At 39.6% G+C, this 18,667-nt stretch overlaps 1 protein-coding gene across 2 annotated transcripts in view; it reads right to left on the bottom strand.

Annotated features, from left to right (window-relative positions):
* Positions 1-2,417: 2,417 nt before the first annotated feature.
* The window catches only part of HECTD2 (HECT domain E3 ubiquitin protein ligase 2), a 73,626-nt gene continuing 57,376 nt past the window's right edge, over positions 2,418-18,667 (bottom strand). For both annotated transcript variants that reach the window (XM_034775337.1, XM_034775338.1), the window contains exons 17-21: positions 17,693-17,780; positions 17,294-17,400; positions 10,427-10,542; positions 9,443-9,586; positions 2,418-4,925 (exon numbers count right to left, since the gene is read on the bottom strand). In XM_034775337.1, the coding sequence (XP_034631228.1) occupies positions 4,805-4,925; positions 9,443-9,586; positions 10,427-10,542; positions 17,294-17,400; positions 17,693-17,780 (576 nt within the window). In that variant the 3' untranslated portion in view covers positions 2,418-4,804. The remainder of the gene's footprint in view (positions 4,926-9,442; positions 9,587-10,426; positions 10,543-17,293; positions 17,401-17,692; positions 17,781-18,667) is intronic.

The raw sequence follows: 18,667 nt of genomic DNA, 5'->3' as shown, positions 1-18,667 counted from the left end.
AATTTTCACCAAACAAACATTATGAAAATGAGATCCAGGAGAGAGAATCCTGGTGGATTGGTCAGTTAGTTACTCAAAAGGTACCAACAGAAAAGGAGAAACCATCTTGGAAAACAAATATCTTAATCACTAACATGTCCTGATGAAAAATCTGGCAGAGACTCTTGCAGGGGGGAAAAAAAACAGCAAAACCAAAACCCTATGCTCCTATATTCTCCTGGCCAGAAGATCAGCTTTAAAAGTCAAGATCCCTCAGAACTTCTTCAGGTGTTCCGAAGGAGATTCTGAAAATGTATTTAGAACCACTGAGATAGAACAGAGATTCTATTCTTCCTCAGCTTTAATAATAACCCAGCCAGCCAAAAAATCTCACCACTTCTTGCTCAGAATCCACAGAAGAATGCTCCGTTTTGCTTTTAAAGCCATACTAGCAGCCATTTGGACCTAAAGAGAACTCATACTCAGGCAAGAGTGTTAAAAAATTACATTTTTAAAGGATTTAAATTTATATCCTTGCATTATGCTGTTAAGGGGCCCAGATTAACATACAGGGAATGTAGACTACTTATGTGCAAATAGTTTGTGAAGACCCCCCTTCTATAAAATCCTCCTTAATGAGTTTCACTTCATAAACCAGGCCAACTAACATATTTGAACACAGTATTCATGTTGGACTGGATCTTAGGCCAGAATGTCCCATTTGAGGGGAAGAATTAAAGAGTGATCTAGGCAGAGATTCAGCCAGTCTCACAACCAAAGCATTGTTGGCTATCAGGAAGACTCGACTAATTGTGTGCTCATTTGATAGAGAGGTAGAACAGAAGGTATGCTGGGTGAAACTTCCAAAGAGAGAACACCCGAATTCCTAAAACTAATGGATCCCGGAGAAGACGACATTTGTCTTTATGTTTGACCATAAAGCCATCAGACTCATCTGACACCATTTGTGGCAAATTAGGAGGAATGCTGACTGGTGCATTTCCTTCCCTTGATTAGTTCTAGAAGTCTGTCTGCTCTGGAGTTCAGAACCCCTAGTAACCACGGGGAATACATAAAACTCCTTTTTGCTGAAAAGAGGATTTGGCTACCATGCTCTTACATTGTGCTCCCTGACCTACTGGTTATGATACTGGAGAGACCAGGGGCAGGTGAAGTAATATCTGTGATTGGACCAACCTCACCAATCTTGTCTCTCTAAATTCTTGGGGCCAACACAAGTTACAAATGGTTATGCTAATGTCTGTTTGAATCTTTCCTGTCTATAACTTTGGACCCTAGCTGAAGTGGTAAATTACCTACCAGCTGTACTACTTTCTAGACAACTGATCAGGAGAATCTTCTCTGTCAGCAGCCAGCAGTCCTAGATTACAGGGTGGCCTAAGTGTTTATTTCTACTAGGTTCATGTCCATAGTGAGTACCATCAATTGAGAGGATCTAAAAGTGACCAATGGTGAAGATTAACAACCTGCATTCACCAGATGAAAGACACAATGAGAGGGCTGAGAAGCCAAATTTGGCAAGGTAAATGAAAGCAGGTACAGGATACTAAGGCTAAGCAAGTCATCTGCCATCTCTCCCTCTACAAAGTGATGTCAGAAGAGAATTGCTCCCCCTCATCTCCATTTGCTGGAAGGAGGATTTATACCTACTGGCTGAGCGATCATAAAGAAACAGCATATTTAGAAAATAAAACATTTCTTCGTTGTATATAGACCTAAAAGTTAAGTCACAGTTAAGAAGGAACTCTGATATTTATAATAAATAGTTCAGATATTGGTCCCTGATGTCCCGTGTGCCACTCAAGTAGTGCAAAGGGGATGGAAAGATGGCTTTAACAGCTGGTTGGAAATTATGCCTGCATAAGGGAATCCTCAGGCAGCACAAAGCCAGAGAACCTAGTTCTATAGTTTTTGCTCCTTATCCTTATTTCCCCCTGTTTTAGGGGTCATTGTGAGACTGAGAGGCGATATGGCTGGAGCATGATAACCAGTTTCTATCACCACAAATTAGAACAGCCCTGAAGCTGCAGGATCAGGATTGTTCCTCGAAATAAGGAGAAATAGGTTCAGGATCAATACTATTTTACATTCTTGTGTTTCTAGCATGGTATGCATTGCAACATTGGTAGTTCAAGATAGAATATGGAATATTATTTTAGGGCTTTTTGGTAAGCATCTCTGTATTAGTAAGTCAAGATTTCTTATTCATTGAAACATGCAGAGTTTTAATAGAAGATTATGAATTGCTAGTGCAAAGAAAATGTTTCAATGGAAAAAATACTGCACTTAAATAGGTCAAACTCGGAAATTGAAACGTGTTTGATTTAATGACTGCACAATTTCAATACATAAAAATAGATACCCAGTAATGAACAAATGTATACAAACCAGATTTCCTTAGGTAATGTACAAAAAAATTGTAGAGAGAAAAAATGGGTGGAAGGTTTCATTGGATTACATTGCAAGACAACAAAATAAAATGTAGTTGAGCAAACAATGTTAAATGAGGAGATCAGAGGCTTATTTCATAAATACTGTGCAATGCTTTCATTTAACAAATACAAAAATTACAATTATTTAACTTAATGTCAGGAAATATAAAATGTAATTCAATGACAGTTCTCTAGTTTATTTAAAAATGGATGCAAATATAATAGCTTTTAAAATTTTGAGGTAATATTATACAGTAAACCCAAAAAGCTTTTAATAATTAAAACTAAACCAAGGCAAAGTGCAATTTTGTGATAAAAGATTAAAATGTAAAGCTTTTATCTTAATGATAGGCAGAAACAATGCTTCAGTTATTAAATGTGGGCTTGAGTCATAAAAATATTGACTTATGTGCATTTTACATGAGAAACTGTATAGCTATTAATTCATAAACAAAATACATAAGACAACTTTCCATGAATCACCCCCTTTAGAAACAAAAATTTTGTTTCCAGTTTACTTAATAAAAATATACATAATTCTGATTTCTAAAATACACTCACATTTTTGTGCTTATTAATATTTTACCCATTTAAAATGTTTTTTTAGTTCAGGCAGTACAGTGATGAAGCAGTGTGATTTGTGTAACTGATTCACTTTACATTTTCAGATTAAAAATATAATTCTAGAGTGGTATTTTTAAAAGCACCAATTACTGGTCTAAATATGCTCCCACTGAAGTCAATGGTAGTTTTACCACTGACTTAAAGAGGAACTGAGTTAAGCCAATGCTGAATGCTTTCAAAAATCCTACCACTAATCTCTATTCCTAATAAAATAAAAATGGTAAAATATCACTACCTTCTTTAAGGATCAGAACAGAATGAAATGTGTAGTTATTTACTAAAGGATTAATGGCATTAAGGTTACAGGGTAGCCAGATTAGTTTATTAACCAACGTAGAAATCTGCTGGTTGTATGTAAGTAGTATAGAAAGGAAGAAATAGCCAGAATAAGAAAAGTATCAGAAAAATTACTGTATATTTTGTTATTGCAAATAAGTTCCGTTGCAAAATCTATAGAACATACAGTAGGTATTACCTGATGTAAAAAAATACAATATACTATACTGTATGCTGCTAACTGTCTCAGGTTGTGAATAAAAATGGATTTGTAATTATGCCTGCATTTTACAATCAGTTTCTTCCCCAACTCCAAATTTGCTAAGACTTGCAGACAAGAATATCTTTACATTTACTTTATTAGTGTGCAGCGAAAAAAACAAAACATTGTCTAAATACTGACCTTCAAGTTAAATGAAAGCTACAGCATTTTGATTTGTTCTTGTATTCACTTTTGTCATAGCTTACTCTAATAAACTTTTACTAAAAGATTTCTAGCATAAAATTGTTGATCAAATGACAGTATGGTTCACAAGTTAAAATTTTAATATTTTTCCATGTGATGTGGATATCACTTATCTCTGAAGTGATTCAAAGAGATTTAGAATTTACCTGTCAACATCCAATTTCTTTAAGTAAGCCATGGTTACAAAACTACAATATCTACAGTCAAACTGACTAGTTTGCTGCCAATTTCATAAAATTAACATGCAGGTTGTTTAATACTTAAAGTTTGTCCTTGAGTCCAGTTATACTGAATATAGTACTTTTAACATCCCTGTACAAATCAATTCTGTTGATCTGTAAAAGCTGAATATATAACATCTAAAACTGTGTATTTGTAAAAATAAATCTTTAGCAATTAATGGCACTATCAAAATCCTATTTTTCCACAGACAGTTATTTACATGCTTTTTAAATATCCTGCTTAATTATTTGATAACGAAAGCCAGAACATTAAAACTGTATACATTTTATCCAGGCTAAAATTGCTTTATGTCTCAATATGAAAATATGGCCTCATGTCTCACATGAATGGCAGTTATACACTTTGCTACTGCGTGTATTAATTAAAGACATTCTGCCACTTGGCTTACCTAATCAAGAAACCTTTTGTGTTTCCTTTCCCAGTGGAACATGCATCATGATGCAAATTATGATTAATTATACAGTGCTCCAAGAATAATCAGAGACAAAACTGTAACCTGGAATTTGTCACCTCTGTCAGCTTTCTTCTGTCAAGTAATGCAGCATTCTGTATTTTATGAAAATTACTTTCTGAAAAAACAAGCAGTAAATGTATTGCCATACAGCAAAAACAAATGCACTTTGCATTTAATTAAAAAAAAAATCATGTTTTAAATTGGATAAGACTGGCACAGGATCAAGAGACAGAAACATGAAAAGCTTAAAGGCACAATAAGAGGAGAGTGAGTGCTACATAAAAAATCCGGTATTTTAAATCTTTCATCTTATTCTAGACCAAAACCTTCTGTATTTGAAATTCCAATGATCAGCTTCTGCTTCAGTTCTTTTTTGCTCTTGTAAGGAGGGAGGCAAAGCTGGTTGAAGCAGGTGTGGGCCACAGGTAACCTAAAAATATTTAAAAAATAATGCACCATTTGTTTTTAACAGAAATATAATAGCACTAGGATATTACCTGTATGCTTTTAATTTATGTGTATTACTTTTACAAACCAACACGAAGAAAGTGTTACTTACCTCACAGTAACTGGGGTTCAACATGTGTTGTTCATATATATTCTATGGTTAGTGCCCTTGAATTTGGATTATTTTTGTCCAGCAGTGTCCTTGTGCCTCTCACCTCAGTGCACAAAGGGTGAGGAAACCCCAAATAACCCTCAGACTCTTTGCCAATACAGAATCCAGGTATTATGAGACTCTGTAGTAGTGAGGAAGGTGGGCTGTGGAATATAAATGGATAACATGTGGGGGGAGGGATAGCTCAGTGGTTTGAGCATTAGCCTGCCAAACCCAGGGTTGTGAATTCAATCCTTGAGGGGGCCACTTAAGGATCTGGGGCAAAATCAGTACTTGGTCCTGCTAGTGAAGGCAGGGGGCTGGACTCAATGACCTTTCAAGGTCCCTTCCAGTTCTAGGAGATAGGATATCTCCATTAATTTAATTTAATATTTAATATTTAACATACCTTAAAGTAACTGTGGTTCTTCAAGATAAGTAACAATTTTCTTCTTGGTTAGTTGTCCATATATATTCCATGGTTGGTGACTCACAAGCAGTGACCTATATCCCAGGAGGTGGGTGCTTGGAGTCTAACAATAAGATAGCTCTGCCAAAAAGGAGCATCAGATCTTGATGCTTCATCTATGGAGTAATGTTTGGTAAATGTATGCATGGAATTCTGAAGTTGCTTCCCTATATATTTCCACTATCAAAATGCTTCTTAAAAAGCTGCAGAAGCTGCTTAAACCCTGGTGGATTAAGCTGTAAATTTTCCTTGTTGGCATACGGCTTGGGAATGAACACAGGCAGGTGTATTACTAGGTTGAAATGGAAGTCAGAGACTACCTTTAGCAACACCTTTGGGTGAGGCCTCATTGAAATATTGTATATGGAGGTTCTGCAGTGAGCATATGCATTTTTCCTACCTTGATAACTGCTATTATTGCAATCTGGAAGGCTGTTTTGATGGACAGGAGGGAATGTGTAGCTAGGAGCTCAAAGGAATGCGGGAAGGAAGACTCATCAAACCTGTCAGCATTAGGTTAAGATCCCAAGGAAGAGGAGGGTACCTGATTGGGAGACATACCCTTATAAGGCTCTTCAGGAATCTACCTACTGTGGGGTGTGAGAATGCTGAATAGCCCTGAATCAAATGGGAAGATGGAAAGCTGAAATGGCGGTTAGGTGAACCTTAAGGAAGACAGAACTGTCTACAAGCTCCCTAAAGGACAGGAGATATTCTAGTATTATATGCAACCAGGCTTCCTGAGAAGTGCAGGGAACTTGCGGCTGAAGATTGTCTAGGTGGGCTCCCTACCCTAGACTGGAGGCATCTGTGACCAAGGCTTTCTTTCAGTAGCAAAGGTGGATGAGATGATGATGCAGCCAGAAGCTGATGGTTTCCTTGTTTGGAATATCTGATACTTCTCAGATGGGCTGTGCTGTGCGTGAGGGATGGTTGCCAGGGTGCTGGTATGAATATTGAACAGGGAGCCATGAGAGTGGATATGACTGCCGGGGTCCTGGTATGGATATTGAACCATGGGGGTCAAGGCATAGTGTCTCTCCCAGAACTTTTGGCCTTAGATGGTAGTAGTGCACCCTAGAATCCTTTTCTGGTACGTAGGGATCAAAGCACTCCAGGGAATGAGATGGTGACCCCTCTCTGTTATTGTCTGACCAAGAGGAGGAGAAAAACTACTGCTCTTTTAATGGAGGGGCAGTACCAGCTCAGGTGCTAGGCAAGCCTTTAGTATGTTGTCTACCTGGTACCACAGATGTGCTCAGTACTGAAGAGACAGAGTAGTGGTTGGTACTTCAGAAGGAAATTAGATGAACAACGAAATGGTACTGCAGAGAGTGTGAGGTCTGTTGATGCAGCAACAGGTCTTGGTACTGAGCATGGTGGTATCAAGTGAATGGAAGAGATTGGTACCAGAAGCCTCAGTGACAAGTCAGTTCTGGATGATATATGATGCTTTATGGGAGCTGGCACTCGGATATGGTGACTGGTGTGGACTGGGTGCCAGAGGGACACCCACTCATTTGAACTACGTTTCTCAGTAGCAGAATGAGAGGACCTAGTGAGGGGGGGACCTAAATCTGTGTCCCTTAGAGGTGCAATGCTCCTTTCTCCCCCAACCTCAGATATTTTACCAGCCAGAGAGGAAGGTCCCTTAGACAGGTGCCTCAGAGAGTAGACTGAAGAGCTGACTGGAGCACTTTTGGAAGAGGACTGCTCAGGAATTTCATGTCCAGCCACTCCAATATCTGAAGAGGCACAGACATCTCCAGTAAAAGAAGCTTCTGGAAACTCTCTCTTCCCTTTGCTTCAGGAACAATTTGCAAAATGGCACCTCTCTCAGGAACGTGCCCCTTTGCTAAGGCACGTTCCTGAGAGAGGTGCCATGGGACCTGTATTCCCATCATTAAGTGGCATTACTGCCTCACAAGGACAATTCTTAAATCGTGGAGATTTCTATTCTGTTAAAAAGACTAACCCTGGCTCCAGGTGAAGTCGTTCAGAGAATTTTTTTTTTGTTTTCAAAGAGAAAGGAAACACCAAGTAAAAAGCTAATCCTAACAAGAAGATATTTACAAACAACAGAAAGGGCACAGTGATCGAGAGGCTCAGCCACTGTCAAAGTTCCAACTCATAGCCACAGGCATGGAGAAGGAACTGAAAGATGGGTAGGGTTGTCCTTAAATCCTTAGGTGGGAGGCACAGAGACACAGAGCACAGGCATGGCCCCATATGGATATGGTAGCCAAAAGAATCCAAAAATCAAGTGCAGGGGCTGCATATGCACCAACAGTGGAATATGTACGGAATTATAGTTCAGCTCAGTTTGAGGTATGAAACTGACTGGACATATTGGCAAATTTCCAAAGCTCGATGTCTAAAGTTAAGTTTCTAAATTCATATTTGGGATGGGATTTTCCAAAGCTCTTAGCAGTGGCCTAACTTTTTTTTGAAAAATCACAGCCTTTAGGCCAGTGAAGACCAGGCTCCAGATGTTTACAAGCACTGAGAATCCATGCATTTCACTAAAGTCAACAGGAGCTGCAGCACCTTTAAAACTCAGGCCACTTTCACTACTAGGTACCTATACAATGGATCTAGGACTATAATATTGGGCACTCAGGTTTGAAAATTTTGGCCATTACTACTGTCTGGATCCTGTAATATGATCCACGCAGGTGGATCCTTATGCTTATGAAGAGGCACATGGAAGTCAATATGGCTCTGCATGGGTGCAAGAATCTGACTACAAAGATGACACTGTAGGAATAGCGCCTACATTATTCTAATATTTCCCTTTTACTTAAAAACTACTACTCCATTTTTAAATTGTGCCACTGCACCAGACAACAGTAAGATATGTGTTGTGTGTACCCAAATATATGTAAGATCATATACAATTCTGAGAATTTAAAAATGAGACCAAGTTAAGATCAGATTAGCAGTCAGCTCTCAGTTTTCTTGCCTTGATATTCCTTTAACATATTATTGGATTCATGAGTCAGTTGATCTAAAAATCAGTAGAAGCATTATAATATTATGATAAGGCCAATTACAATAAATGAATTTTTGAAAAAAAAAAAAAAAGGTCTCATGTACTGTACTTATTTCAGATCTATAATTAGTTGTGATGCTGAAGACTTGACAATGCAAAGTGGAACCAGGAATTTCTGGTGACAGTACGCTCTCCAAATTAACCGAGCTGAATTTCTCCTAACCTTCTGGAGAAAACAGCCATCCAAAAAACTAGCTTGATAGTAAGGAATGAGAAACTTCCCAGATGAGTTCAAAAGGATATAAAAAGGTTCCAGCGGAGCACACAAATATTTAACCTTTAATTTCATGTTACAGACTCTCTTGTTTCACCTACAGAGAAGAACCTCTGGACCATCTATCCATTTACTCTATAGAGATCCCAAAGCAATGGTCAATCTGTTCAGGACTCACACACTAAAAAGCTTGACTCAGATCAGCCGTAAGAAACAAGGGCACTCTGTCAGCTGCAGAGACCGGTATCCAGAGTGATGAACACCCAAATGGATCCAGCACAACTCTTGGTAAATATGGTAGTTTATTTTTCACCAGTTCAGCCCCAGTCAAGGACTAAAGCAAACTGCTTCTTTGAATTGAAGCATAAGGACGACTTGTATTAAAAAGCAGTAACTGGATTTCAGATTTACACATTGTTCAGAGAGCTGGCTCTGTATTAGATGAACATCTGCTAAATTTGTGTAATCAATAAATGGTTTTAATAACATTTGTAAAGCAAGCTAAAGGAACTAATATAGTTTCTCAATCAGTTTGCTTTTTTATACTACATACACAAATTACAATAAGACACTTCTGTTAAAAATATTTAAGAATACAAATGAAAATTATTTACCAGTTAGTGGATGTTTCACTCTTTGAAATCTTGAAATTCAAATCAGCCATCCCTCCCACAGGTACTCTGTCACTTCCTGTAGTAAAATGCAGTAGCTTCTTTTGGAGATCAAGAGGAAATCCAAGTACTACCTCCCAAAAGTATCTACAGTATTAATTAGGGAAGGGGATAGTTAATAGCTTGATAAAAGCAATGTAAAGATATCATTATGCCCTACGCTCAGATATTGTCACTTAATATAAAAATTCCCATCAACATATAGTTAACAGGTGAACTTAAAAGCATAAAGTATTTATGTACATTTTCAAACACTTATCAAAAACGTGCTAGTGACACTCTTCTATACAACTTCTCCCCCCCCCCCCATTATTTAGAGCCAGATTTTATAACTGGCATAGTGGAGCAAAGGGAAGAGATGTTTTGGCTGCCTGTATCTTACAAACCCTTATTTTTCAAATGTTGGTTTAGTTAAAAACATACACATAACGTCTGAAACTTTATTTAAAACCTATTAGTTACACAAAATGCCTAGGGTTACTAGGTATTACAGAAAGATCAGATGGAAATATTTTCTTCTCAATTTTTTATGCATTTTACATTTTGTGTATAGACAGTTGCCCCAGTTTGTGTGGATCGTTCACACATCATCATCAGAGAAGAGAGATAACATTTTAAAATACAAGAAAATATTGTAAAACCACACAGTAGCTTGGTGTAGTACCTGAAACTGACTAGACTTAAACCGATTGTGTCCTTTTAAAGATACTTGGCATAGCTAAGGAGGTTCAACTAATATAACTTTTCCTACTTAAGGAGATAAGACTACAGTATTTTTATCTCATTTTGAGATAACCTTTTAAAAACTTAGTTATATCTTAGTACTTCAAGACTATATTGAAATTCAGATTTTAATTGGTCCCATTAGTGCATCAGTCTATACTGTTCTTCTATATGAATATTAAGAAGATTAAAAATTAAGTCTACCGTATAGTGAGATCAGTTTTCAGGTAGCCATCATACTGGGTGTTTCTCTGTAGAGCATACATATCCAGTTCAGGGCTTCCACAAACAAGAATTTCAACTTCTTCTGGACGAAGTAGCTGCCAAAAAGTCATAACATTTGCTGGCAGAACACTTTTTTAAAGATAAATAATGATGCTAATAAAGATTCAGACTAAGAATTGAAAAATTAAATTGCAAATGTTTTGTTATGCATTGTAGACAAAGTATGTTATTTTCTTAAGAACATTTTTCATGGATAAAAGTTTATATCTATACTCCAGTATTTACTATTTTGCAGGAAGATCAATTCCTCAGCGCTTAATTTTAAAATTGTTTACTAACAAACAAAATAAAAGTGGGTAATATCCATTAGTGTGTTATTACTATTCCCCTTATTCCCCTTGCCTCCTAATGTTTACACTTTCTTACTTAGAGACAGAGATTTAGGCCATCGATTCTGACCTCCTGCACACATCCACAAGCCCTAAACTGACCCCAATTATCCTGTCCTGAGCCCAACACCAGTAAACTATTGTATGCCACAGCCAGAGAACAGGAAGGAGTGAGGAGCACTAATACTCAAGGCCTCTGCAATGGCAGGGAATTGATTAGGTGAGATATACTCAGATGATTCTAACAATCGACATGCACGCCATGCTGCAGAGTGAGGCAACTCTTCCTCCCCACCCACCCCGATTCCTGCCAATCTAATCTGGGGAAATTCATTCTTGAAAATAGAAATGGTGATCGGTATAACACTCAGCATGTGAGCAAGACCCACCAACCAAGCATCCGAGAAGGAATTCCCTTTATGCCTCATAGGACACTGGACAGGATGGGTCAGTGCTATCTCATACTTCAGAGGAAGGAGGGAAAAAAAAATACAGAATACACCTCAGGGCCGCTACGCCCAACCCCCATCACAGCATGCAACCCCATCATACAATCCCACTCATAAATTTATCAAGCTCTATCTTAAAATTAATTAGATTGCTTTCCCAATCTACTCCTATTGGGAAGTTCCTCTGATGGTTAGCAATTTTCTAATTTCTGAGCCTTAATTAATTCATAATCATTTGTTCTTGTGTCAACATTTTCCTTTAACTTAACTAGCTCTTCTCTCTCTCTGGTGTTTACTTCCTCGATATATTTGTGCACGCTCACATCCCCCCTCAGCCTTCATTTTGCTAGGCTAAAGAAACTAAGTTCTTTCACAGCCTCCTCTCATAAGATAGGCCCCACATTCCCTGATTTTCCTAGTAACCCTTCTCTGCACCTGTTCCAGTTTGAATTTCTTTCTTTCTTGAACATGGGTGAACAGAACTGCATGCAGTATTCCGTGTGAGGTTTTACCACTGCCTTGTACAATAGTGTTAATATTTCCCAATCTCTACTAGAAATACCTCACCTGATACATTCTAGGATCACATTCGCCTTTTTCACAGCTGCATCTCATTGCTAGCCATAGCTATCCTGGGATGAACCCACACACCCAGGTCTCTCTCCTCTTCTGTTGCCTCCAAAGGCTGCTCCAAAGAAATTTGTATTATAATTCCCCAAGTGCATGACTTTGAACTTGATATTATTAATTTTCATCTAATTTTTATTACCACAGTCCTCTAGGTCATCTAGTTCTTTCTGCATAATATTCTGATGCTTCAGTTGTTGAGAATGGAGACTCTTCGCCCTGAAAATGCTACTAGTTTTAAATCTCTCCCCCTTCTTCCTGAAGTACTAGTGTGGTGCCTGCAAACATAGGGAGCAGGGAAGAAGTATGTATGAACCTGCGACACCTTAATTTCAGGACCAGAAAAGCTCCCAATCAATCAGAAGCAAGACCTTGGAGCAACTCATTGACATGCTGTTGGTCAGATTAGGAGCCACACTACCATAAAGTTGGTTCCAAGCCACCTTAATAATTCCTTCCTGGACAGGGAAGAGCCTAACTGTCCCAGTGACCAATGGGCCTGCTGCCTCAATCTCACCAAATTCACTGCTCTCTGGTCAGTAAGTGGGAAGGATATACTTCTTGATTAGGATTTCTGGTTGTCGATCATATTCCATCTCCACTGATATCGTAAAACCCATATAACCAAACCCGTTAACGAAAATCCTTTTTCTGTACTTAAGTTAAACTTTATTGAGTAAGAAAATAAAGGAAAGCGTGTACTCAGTAATGAAATGTGTATAATTTAACTCCTTTAATCTAATCCAGATGTCCAGGAAGGGACTCCTGGCACTAACAAAAGATACTTATTACTATAGAAGTATGATATAATGAACAAGATCGGATAATTGATAAGGGGTGCTTACAATCCAGTTATGTTCTGTGATTAATAAGAGGTATTTGTGAATGCAAATATTTTCTGTAATTTATAAAAAATGACACATTCAAAGATGTTTTTAACTCCTTTGGAAGTGCTTGCTGGAACAGATGTTCTTAACAACAACAACTGGTGTTAGAAATCCCTTTAGTGGGCCAATCATGCAAATTAAAATACCATAAAAATTCCATAAGTAGTTAAATAAATTAAAATATTAAAACAAAACACACACAATCAACTGTGGGAAAGTAGTTTTTCCCCTCCCAACAAATAAACTTTCTTTGTTCTAAACCAGAATATAAAGGAATAAATTTTGTCAAGTTAGTTGAAGAGAACAAGTTGCCATCTCAGTTATATATATATATATATATATATATAAAAAAAATATTATACACACACACACATACACACCTCTACCCCAATATAACGCAACCTGATATAACACAAATTCAGATATAATGCAGTAAAACAGGGCTCCGTGGGGGAGGGGGAGGGGCACGCTCCGGCAGATCAAAGCAAGTTCGATATAACATGGTTTCACCTATAACACGGTAAGATTTTTTGACTCCCGAGGACAGCGTTATATCAGGGTAGAGGTATGTGTGTGTGTGTGTGTGTATATATATATATATATATATTAAATAAATAAATAAAAAGAGAACAAGCTACCATCTCTTCACAATTTACAGAGGATAGTAAGGTATACTTTCTGTATTCTGTATCATGCTATATGAATATTTAACTAATAAGGTCTAATTAAGTAATTCCAATTAAGACAATTGTCTACCATCTAGTGGTGGTGGTATTATTATTATATTCAAACATGCACCACTTCCCTGTGGCTACTTGCAAGCTATTTGGCTGAACTATCAGGTTGCAGAAGTGGTGAAAAAACAAATGGAGACTAAGCTCCAGTGTCAGCTCCTTTCCCTGCCAGTTTCTGATTGGCTTCATGGTTCATGAGAAACGGGATGAATGTAGCAGCTGGAGAGGCCAGCAAAGACTGGAAGAGAGAAGAAGTTGTGCCGGAGAAGTTGTCCGATTCCTGCCCCCACTGTAGGCATGATCCATAAATGGGGGGTGGGGTGGGGCTGAAATTGAGGGACTCAGAATTGCTTTTAAGATGGCTACCTACCTCTTCTTCATGTTCTCTTTGAGTAACGCTGTACCCATAATTTACTGTAAGTACACAAGATTGTGTGATCCTGACAGCCCCCTCCCAATGATCCAACTAGAAATGGGGGAGGGGCAGAGGAGGGAAGCCAGCAGTATATCTGCCATTAGTCCTCATTTGGTCAGAACAGGCCAGGCTTTAGAAAACCTGCCCAAGGTAACTAAGGTCTTGGTCAGCATCGCAGGTGTGTGTGACAGGCAACCACTCTTTACTCTACTACCTGCTGGCAGCTTTTCTCACTTGCACACAGTGGTGAGCTGGAGCCGGTTCGCAAGAACCAGTTGTTAAATTTAGAAGCCGGTGTAGAACCGGTTCCTAAAGGGGTGGGTGGGTGAGCAAACTCCGGTCCGCAGGCCACATCCGGCCTGCGGGACCGTCCTGCCCGTCCCGCCTGAGCTCCCAGCTGGGGAGGCTCCCCCAGCCCTCGCAGAGACCCAGTGCGCCGCGCTGCCAGTGCTCTGGGCAGCTCCTGCCGCTTTGAGCAGCATGGTAAGGGGGTGGGGCTGCGAGCTCCAGTGGCCGCGTGGCATCCTTACACAGCAGCATGGTAAGGGCCCGGGCTGGGGCTGGGAGGAGGGGTTGGATAAGGGGCAGGGAGCAGTTGGAGGGGGCAGAGGCTCTGGGGGGGGGGCAGTCAGGGGACGGGGAACGGGTGGTTGGGTAGGCAGGGGTCTGTCAGGGTGGTGGTGGATGGGGTTGGGGCAGTCAGGGGACAGGGCGAGTTGGGTAGGGGATGGGATCCTGGGGGGCAGTTAGGGTGGGGGGGGTCTCACGAGGGGGTGGTCAGGGGAAAAACGGAGCGGGGGGGGTTTGATGGGTTGTGGGTTCTGAGGGGGGCAGTTGGGGGCAGGACGTGGGTTGCGGGGGAGACAGGCACATGGGGCTTGTACTCACCGCGCGGTTCCCTACCCGGTCTTCAGCGGCACATCGGTGGCGGCGGAGGAGGAGGGGGTGTCTTCACTCACTCCGGGTGAAGTACCTGCCAGCGAAATGCCGCCAAAAATCTGGAGCGAGTCAATACCTGAAGTGCCTCTGAGGACCCAGTAGGGAACCGGTTCTTAGGATTTTGGGAGCTCATCACTGCTTGCACATATTGGGCTTCCAGTTCTGATCCTCTCTAATGGTCTAGAGATGCATTCAGCTCAGTAAAGGGTTTAGTTTGGAGCCAGATGCTGCATGCACTGAAAAGAGGTAGCCAGCAGGGAGGAGGCACTGAGCAGCCATGAGGCCCTTTTTGCAGCCAAAACAAGGTAGGTCACTAGGAAGAGAAGCCACGGGGAGAAGTGAGGGAGAAAAGGGAAGTTTCAGGAAAAAGGGGGGAACAATATTATTTTCAAGGGATGATTTTTCATGTCAGCCAGCCAGTGGTGTGGGGTCTACTGAAGGATTTTATGTTCATTCTGCTGAGTTTTGGGTGACTTCTCTTTGCTTTTTCTCCCATTACTTTCTAAGATGAAAATAACCTAAAATTCACCAAAAATGCCCATAGAACTGTTCATTAACAGACCCTAGTAGTCCCACCTTGATTATAAGGATAGAATAAGAATAAGGATAGAGCGGGAAAGAGAATGGACCACACTGACACCATCTGGGCTATATCACGAGTAGATTGCCAACTTTGGTTGCACGAATTCCTGGAGGTTTAATCACATGACATTATCTTTAATCAAAGTTTAATCTTTAATTCCTGGAGACTTCAAGACAATCCTGGAGGGTTGGCAACCCTAATCATGAGAGACAATGGGGGCACCTCTGCAAACCTGCCACAGAAGAGGGGATCTAGCTCAGCACACCTGGGAATCACTGGCTTAAAACTAAAGACTAAAGTGAGGAAACAGAGGTTCCTTTTGTGGTTTTATTATATATTTGCAATTACTTTAGACAAAGTTTTAAAAAATTGGTATCTAAAATTAAGGTTTCGAGTTTACATTTAGGCACCCAAATAAATGGCCTGATTTTCAAAAGAGATGAGCAGCCATTAAGTTTAGTGAATTCTGCTGGGTGATAAGCACCTTTGAAAAATCAGGCCACACTGAATCCTAACTGTTAAAAATCCTACCCATTGGAAAAAAAAAAAATCTTGGCATTAATCTGTTGCAATTATCTGTCTATAAAAGGGGGATCATACTGGTTACTTACTAGCAGTATTGTGAGAGGAAATACATTAAATATTTTTAAAGACCTTTAAGATTCTCCAATGAAAACACTATACTTTCCAACTCCGTAATATTGCAGAGTCCTAAATACTAATGCAATTATATACTGTTTTTCTCAAATAGTTTTCTGGTCATAAGAACATAAGAATTGCCATACTGAGTCAGACCAAAGGTCCATCTAGCCCAGTATCCTATCTTCCAACAGTGGCCAATACCAGGTGCTTCAGAGGGAATGAACAGAACCGGTAATCATCAAGTGATCAATCCCCTGTCACCCATTCCCAGCTTCTGGTAAACAAAGGCTAGGGATACTGTCCCTGCCCATCCTGGCTAATAGCTATTGATGGACCTATCCTCCATGAATTTATCTAGTTCTTTTCTGAACCCTGTTACAGTCTTGGTCTTCACAACATCCTCCGGCAAAGAGTTCCTCAGGTTGACTGTGCACTGTGTGAAGAAATACTTCCTTTTGTTTGTTTTAAACTTGCTGCCTATTAATTTCATTTGGTGACCTCTAGTTCTTGTGTTATGAGAAGGAGTAAATAACATTTCCTTATTTACTTTCTCTACACCTGTCATGATTTTATAGACCTCTATCATATCCCCCTTACTTGTCTCTTTTCCAAGCTGAAAAGTCCCAGTCTTATTAATCTCTCCTTATATGGACGCTGTTCCATATCCCTAATAATTTTTGTTACCCTTTTCTGAACCTTTTCCAATTCCAATATATCTTTTTTGAGATGGGATGACCACATCTGCATGCAGTATTCAAGATGTGGACATACCATGGATTTATATAGAGGCAATATGATATTTTCTGTCTTATTATCTATCCTTTTCTTAATGATTCCAAACATTCTGTTAGCTTTTTTGACTGCCGCAGCACACTGAGTGGATGTTTTCAGAGAACTATCCACAATGACTCCAAGATCTCTTTCTTGAGTGGTCATATTCAGCAAGGCACATTGATCTCAGTGGGCCTACTCGTATGCTTAAAATTAGGCATTTGCTTAAATATTTTGATGAACAGAGCCTCTATGAACACTGAAAAAGGTCAGTTGAATTATTAAAGTTTATTTATATAATTCAGATCAGTCATTTTCAATTCTTTGTCACAGATTTATAATAGAAGTAAACCAAACTTAAACTTTATTTAATAATATCTTAATTATAAAACTTCTCATCTTATTCTTACCATCAACGCATATGAATCACAGACACTATGGAATCCATAATAAAAAGCTGCAAATTGTTTGTAGATTGATTTGTTGAGAATGAAGTCAACATAAAGCTGCACATATTCTAAAAAAAAAAAAAAAAAAAAAAAAAAAAAAAAAAAAAAAGCATTTGATATCCTTTATATTAGATATTAAATACAATTATTTCAGACTATCATTTATTGTATTGTCTTAAACAGAGTTGAAATAATTTAAAACTTCTAAAATACATTTTACTTTATGTAGCATTATAAATAGAAAGTATATTAGGAAGTTCATTCTGAATTTTATTTTTACTACTCAGCTAAATAACAAAATCTATAGTTATAAGTGAAGTTTGGTGCATTTCAGTTGGTATATTTATATCTTTAGTGTACCTTTCCTATTCTGAGCCGTAACTGGAATTTTATCACCACCAGGCTTTAGGTTATAAGATTTTATGACTCCAAATTCTTCTTGAAACACCTGGATAAAGAGAGAAGATGCTATAGCACATGTAACACCTTTGGTCCATTATGGCAAATAAATCACTTATCAATAGTTTTGTATATTTGTGAGAGTTTTTTTAAATTGTGTGTTATAGTTTTTAGTATTTTTCTTAATAAACAAATACACTATTTAAAATGTGTTAGTTGTGTGGTAAGACTCGAATACCATGATGGAGAAAGATGCAGAAAAGGATTTAGGAGATTAAATATATTAGAAGAAATAAACTCTCTTTTAATTGTAGGTCCCACAGAATTGAAAATAATTTAGGTTATAAAGATTCTCATACCACTTGATGACAATATAATTCCCAGCAAAAGTAAAAAAGCCTTGAACTAGAACCAGGATTACCATATTCAAACATTTAAAAAAGAGGACACTCCACGGGGTCCTGGCCCCCTGGCCCCGCCCCTTCCCCGCCCCCACCCCTTCCCCACCCCCATTCCAACCCCTTCCCCAAAGTCCCTGCCCCAACTCTGCCCCCTCCTCTGAGCACCCTACATTCCCCCTCCTCCCTCCCGCTTTGATCTTGGTTGGGGGTTGCTAAGTGCTTCCCTGCTCCCCACTTGCCCTGCAGCCCCTGCACTGCCCCGCCCCCCCCCCCCCGCCGCAGCCTCTGTGTCCCTTGCTCCCCACTGGCCCTGGAGCCCCTGCACCCCCCCCGTCCCTGCAGCCTCTGCGCCACCCGCCTGCCCTGCCCCTGCACCCCCCTACCCCTGCAGCCTCTATGCCCCTGTCTCCCCTGCTCCTCCTCACCCTGCAGCTTCTGCACACACACACCCCCCCACCTGCCCTGCTCCCCCAGCAGCCTCTGCCTGGTGGGAGCTTCGGATGCTCAGCGGTGACCAGGGCAGCGCGGGTCCCTG

This window comes from Trachemys scripta, chromosome 7 (assembly GCF_013100865.1).
Source record: "Trachemys scripta elegans isolate TJP31775 chromosome 7, CAS_Tse_1.0, whole genome shotgun sequence".
In the NCBI taxonomy this organism is placed as follows: Eukaryota; Metazoa; Chordata; order Testudines; family Emydidae; genus Trachemys; species Trachemys scripta.
Note: the sequence above shows the minus strand (reverse complement) of the source record. Positions and strands in the feature narration are given on the sequence as shown.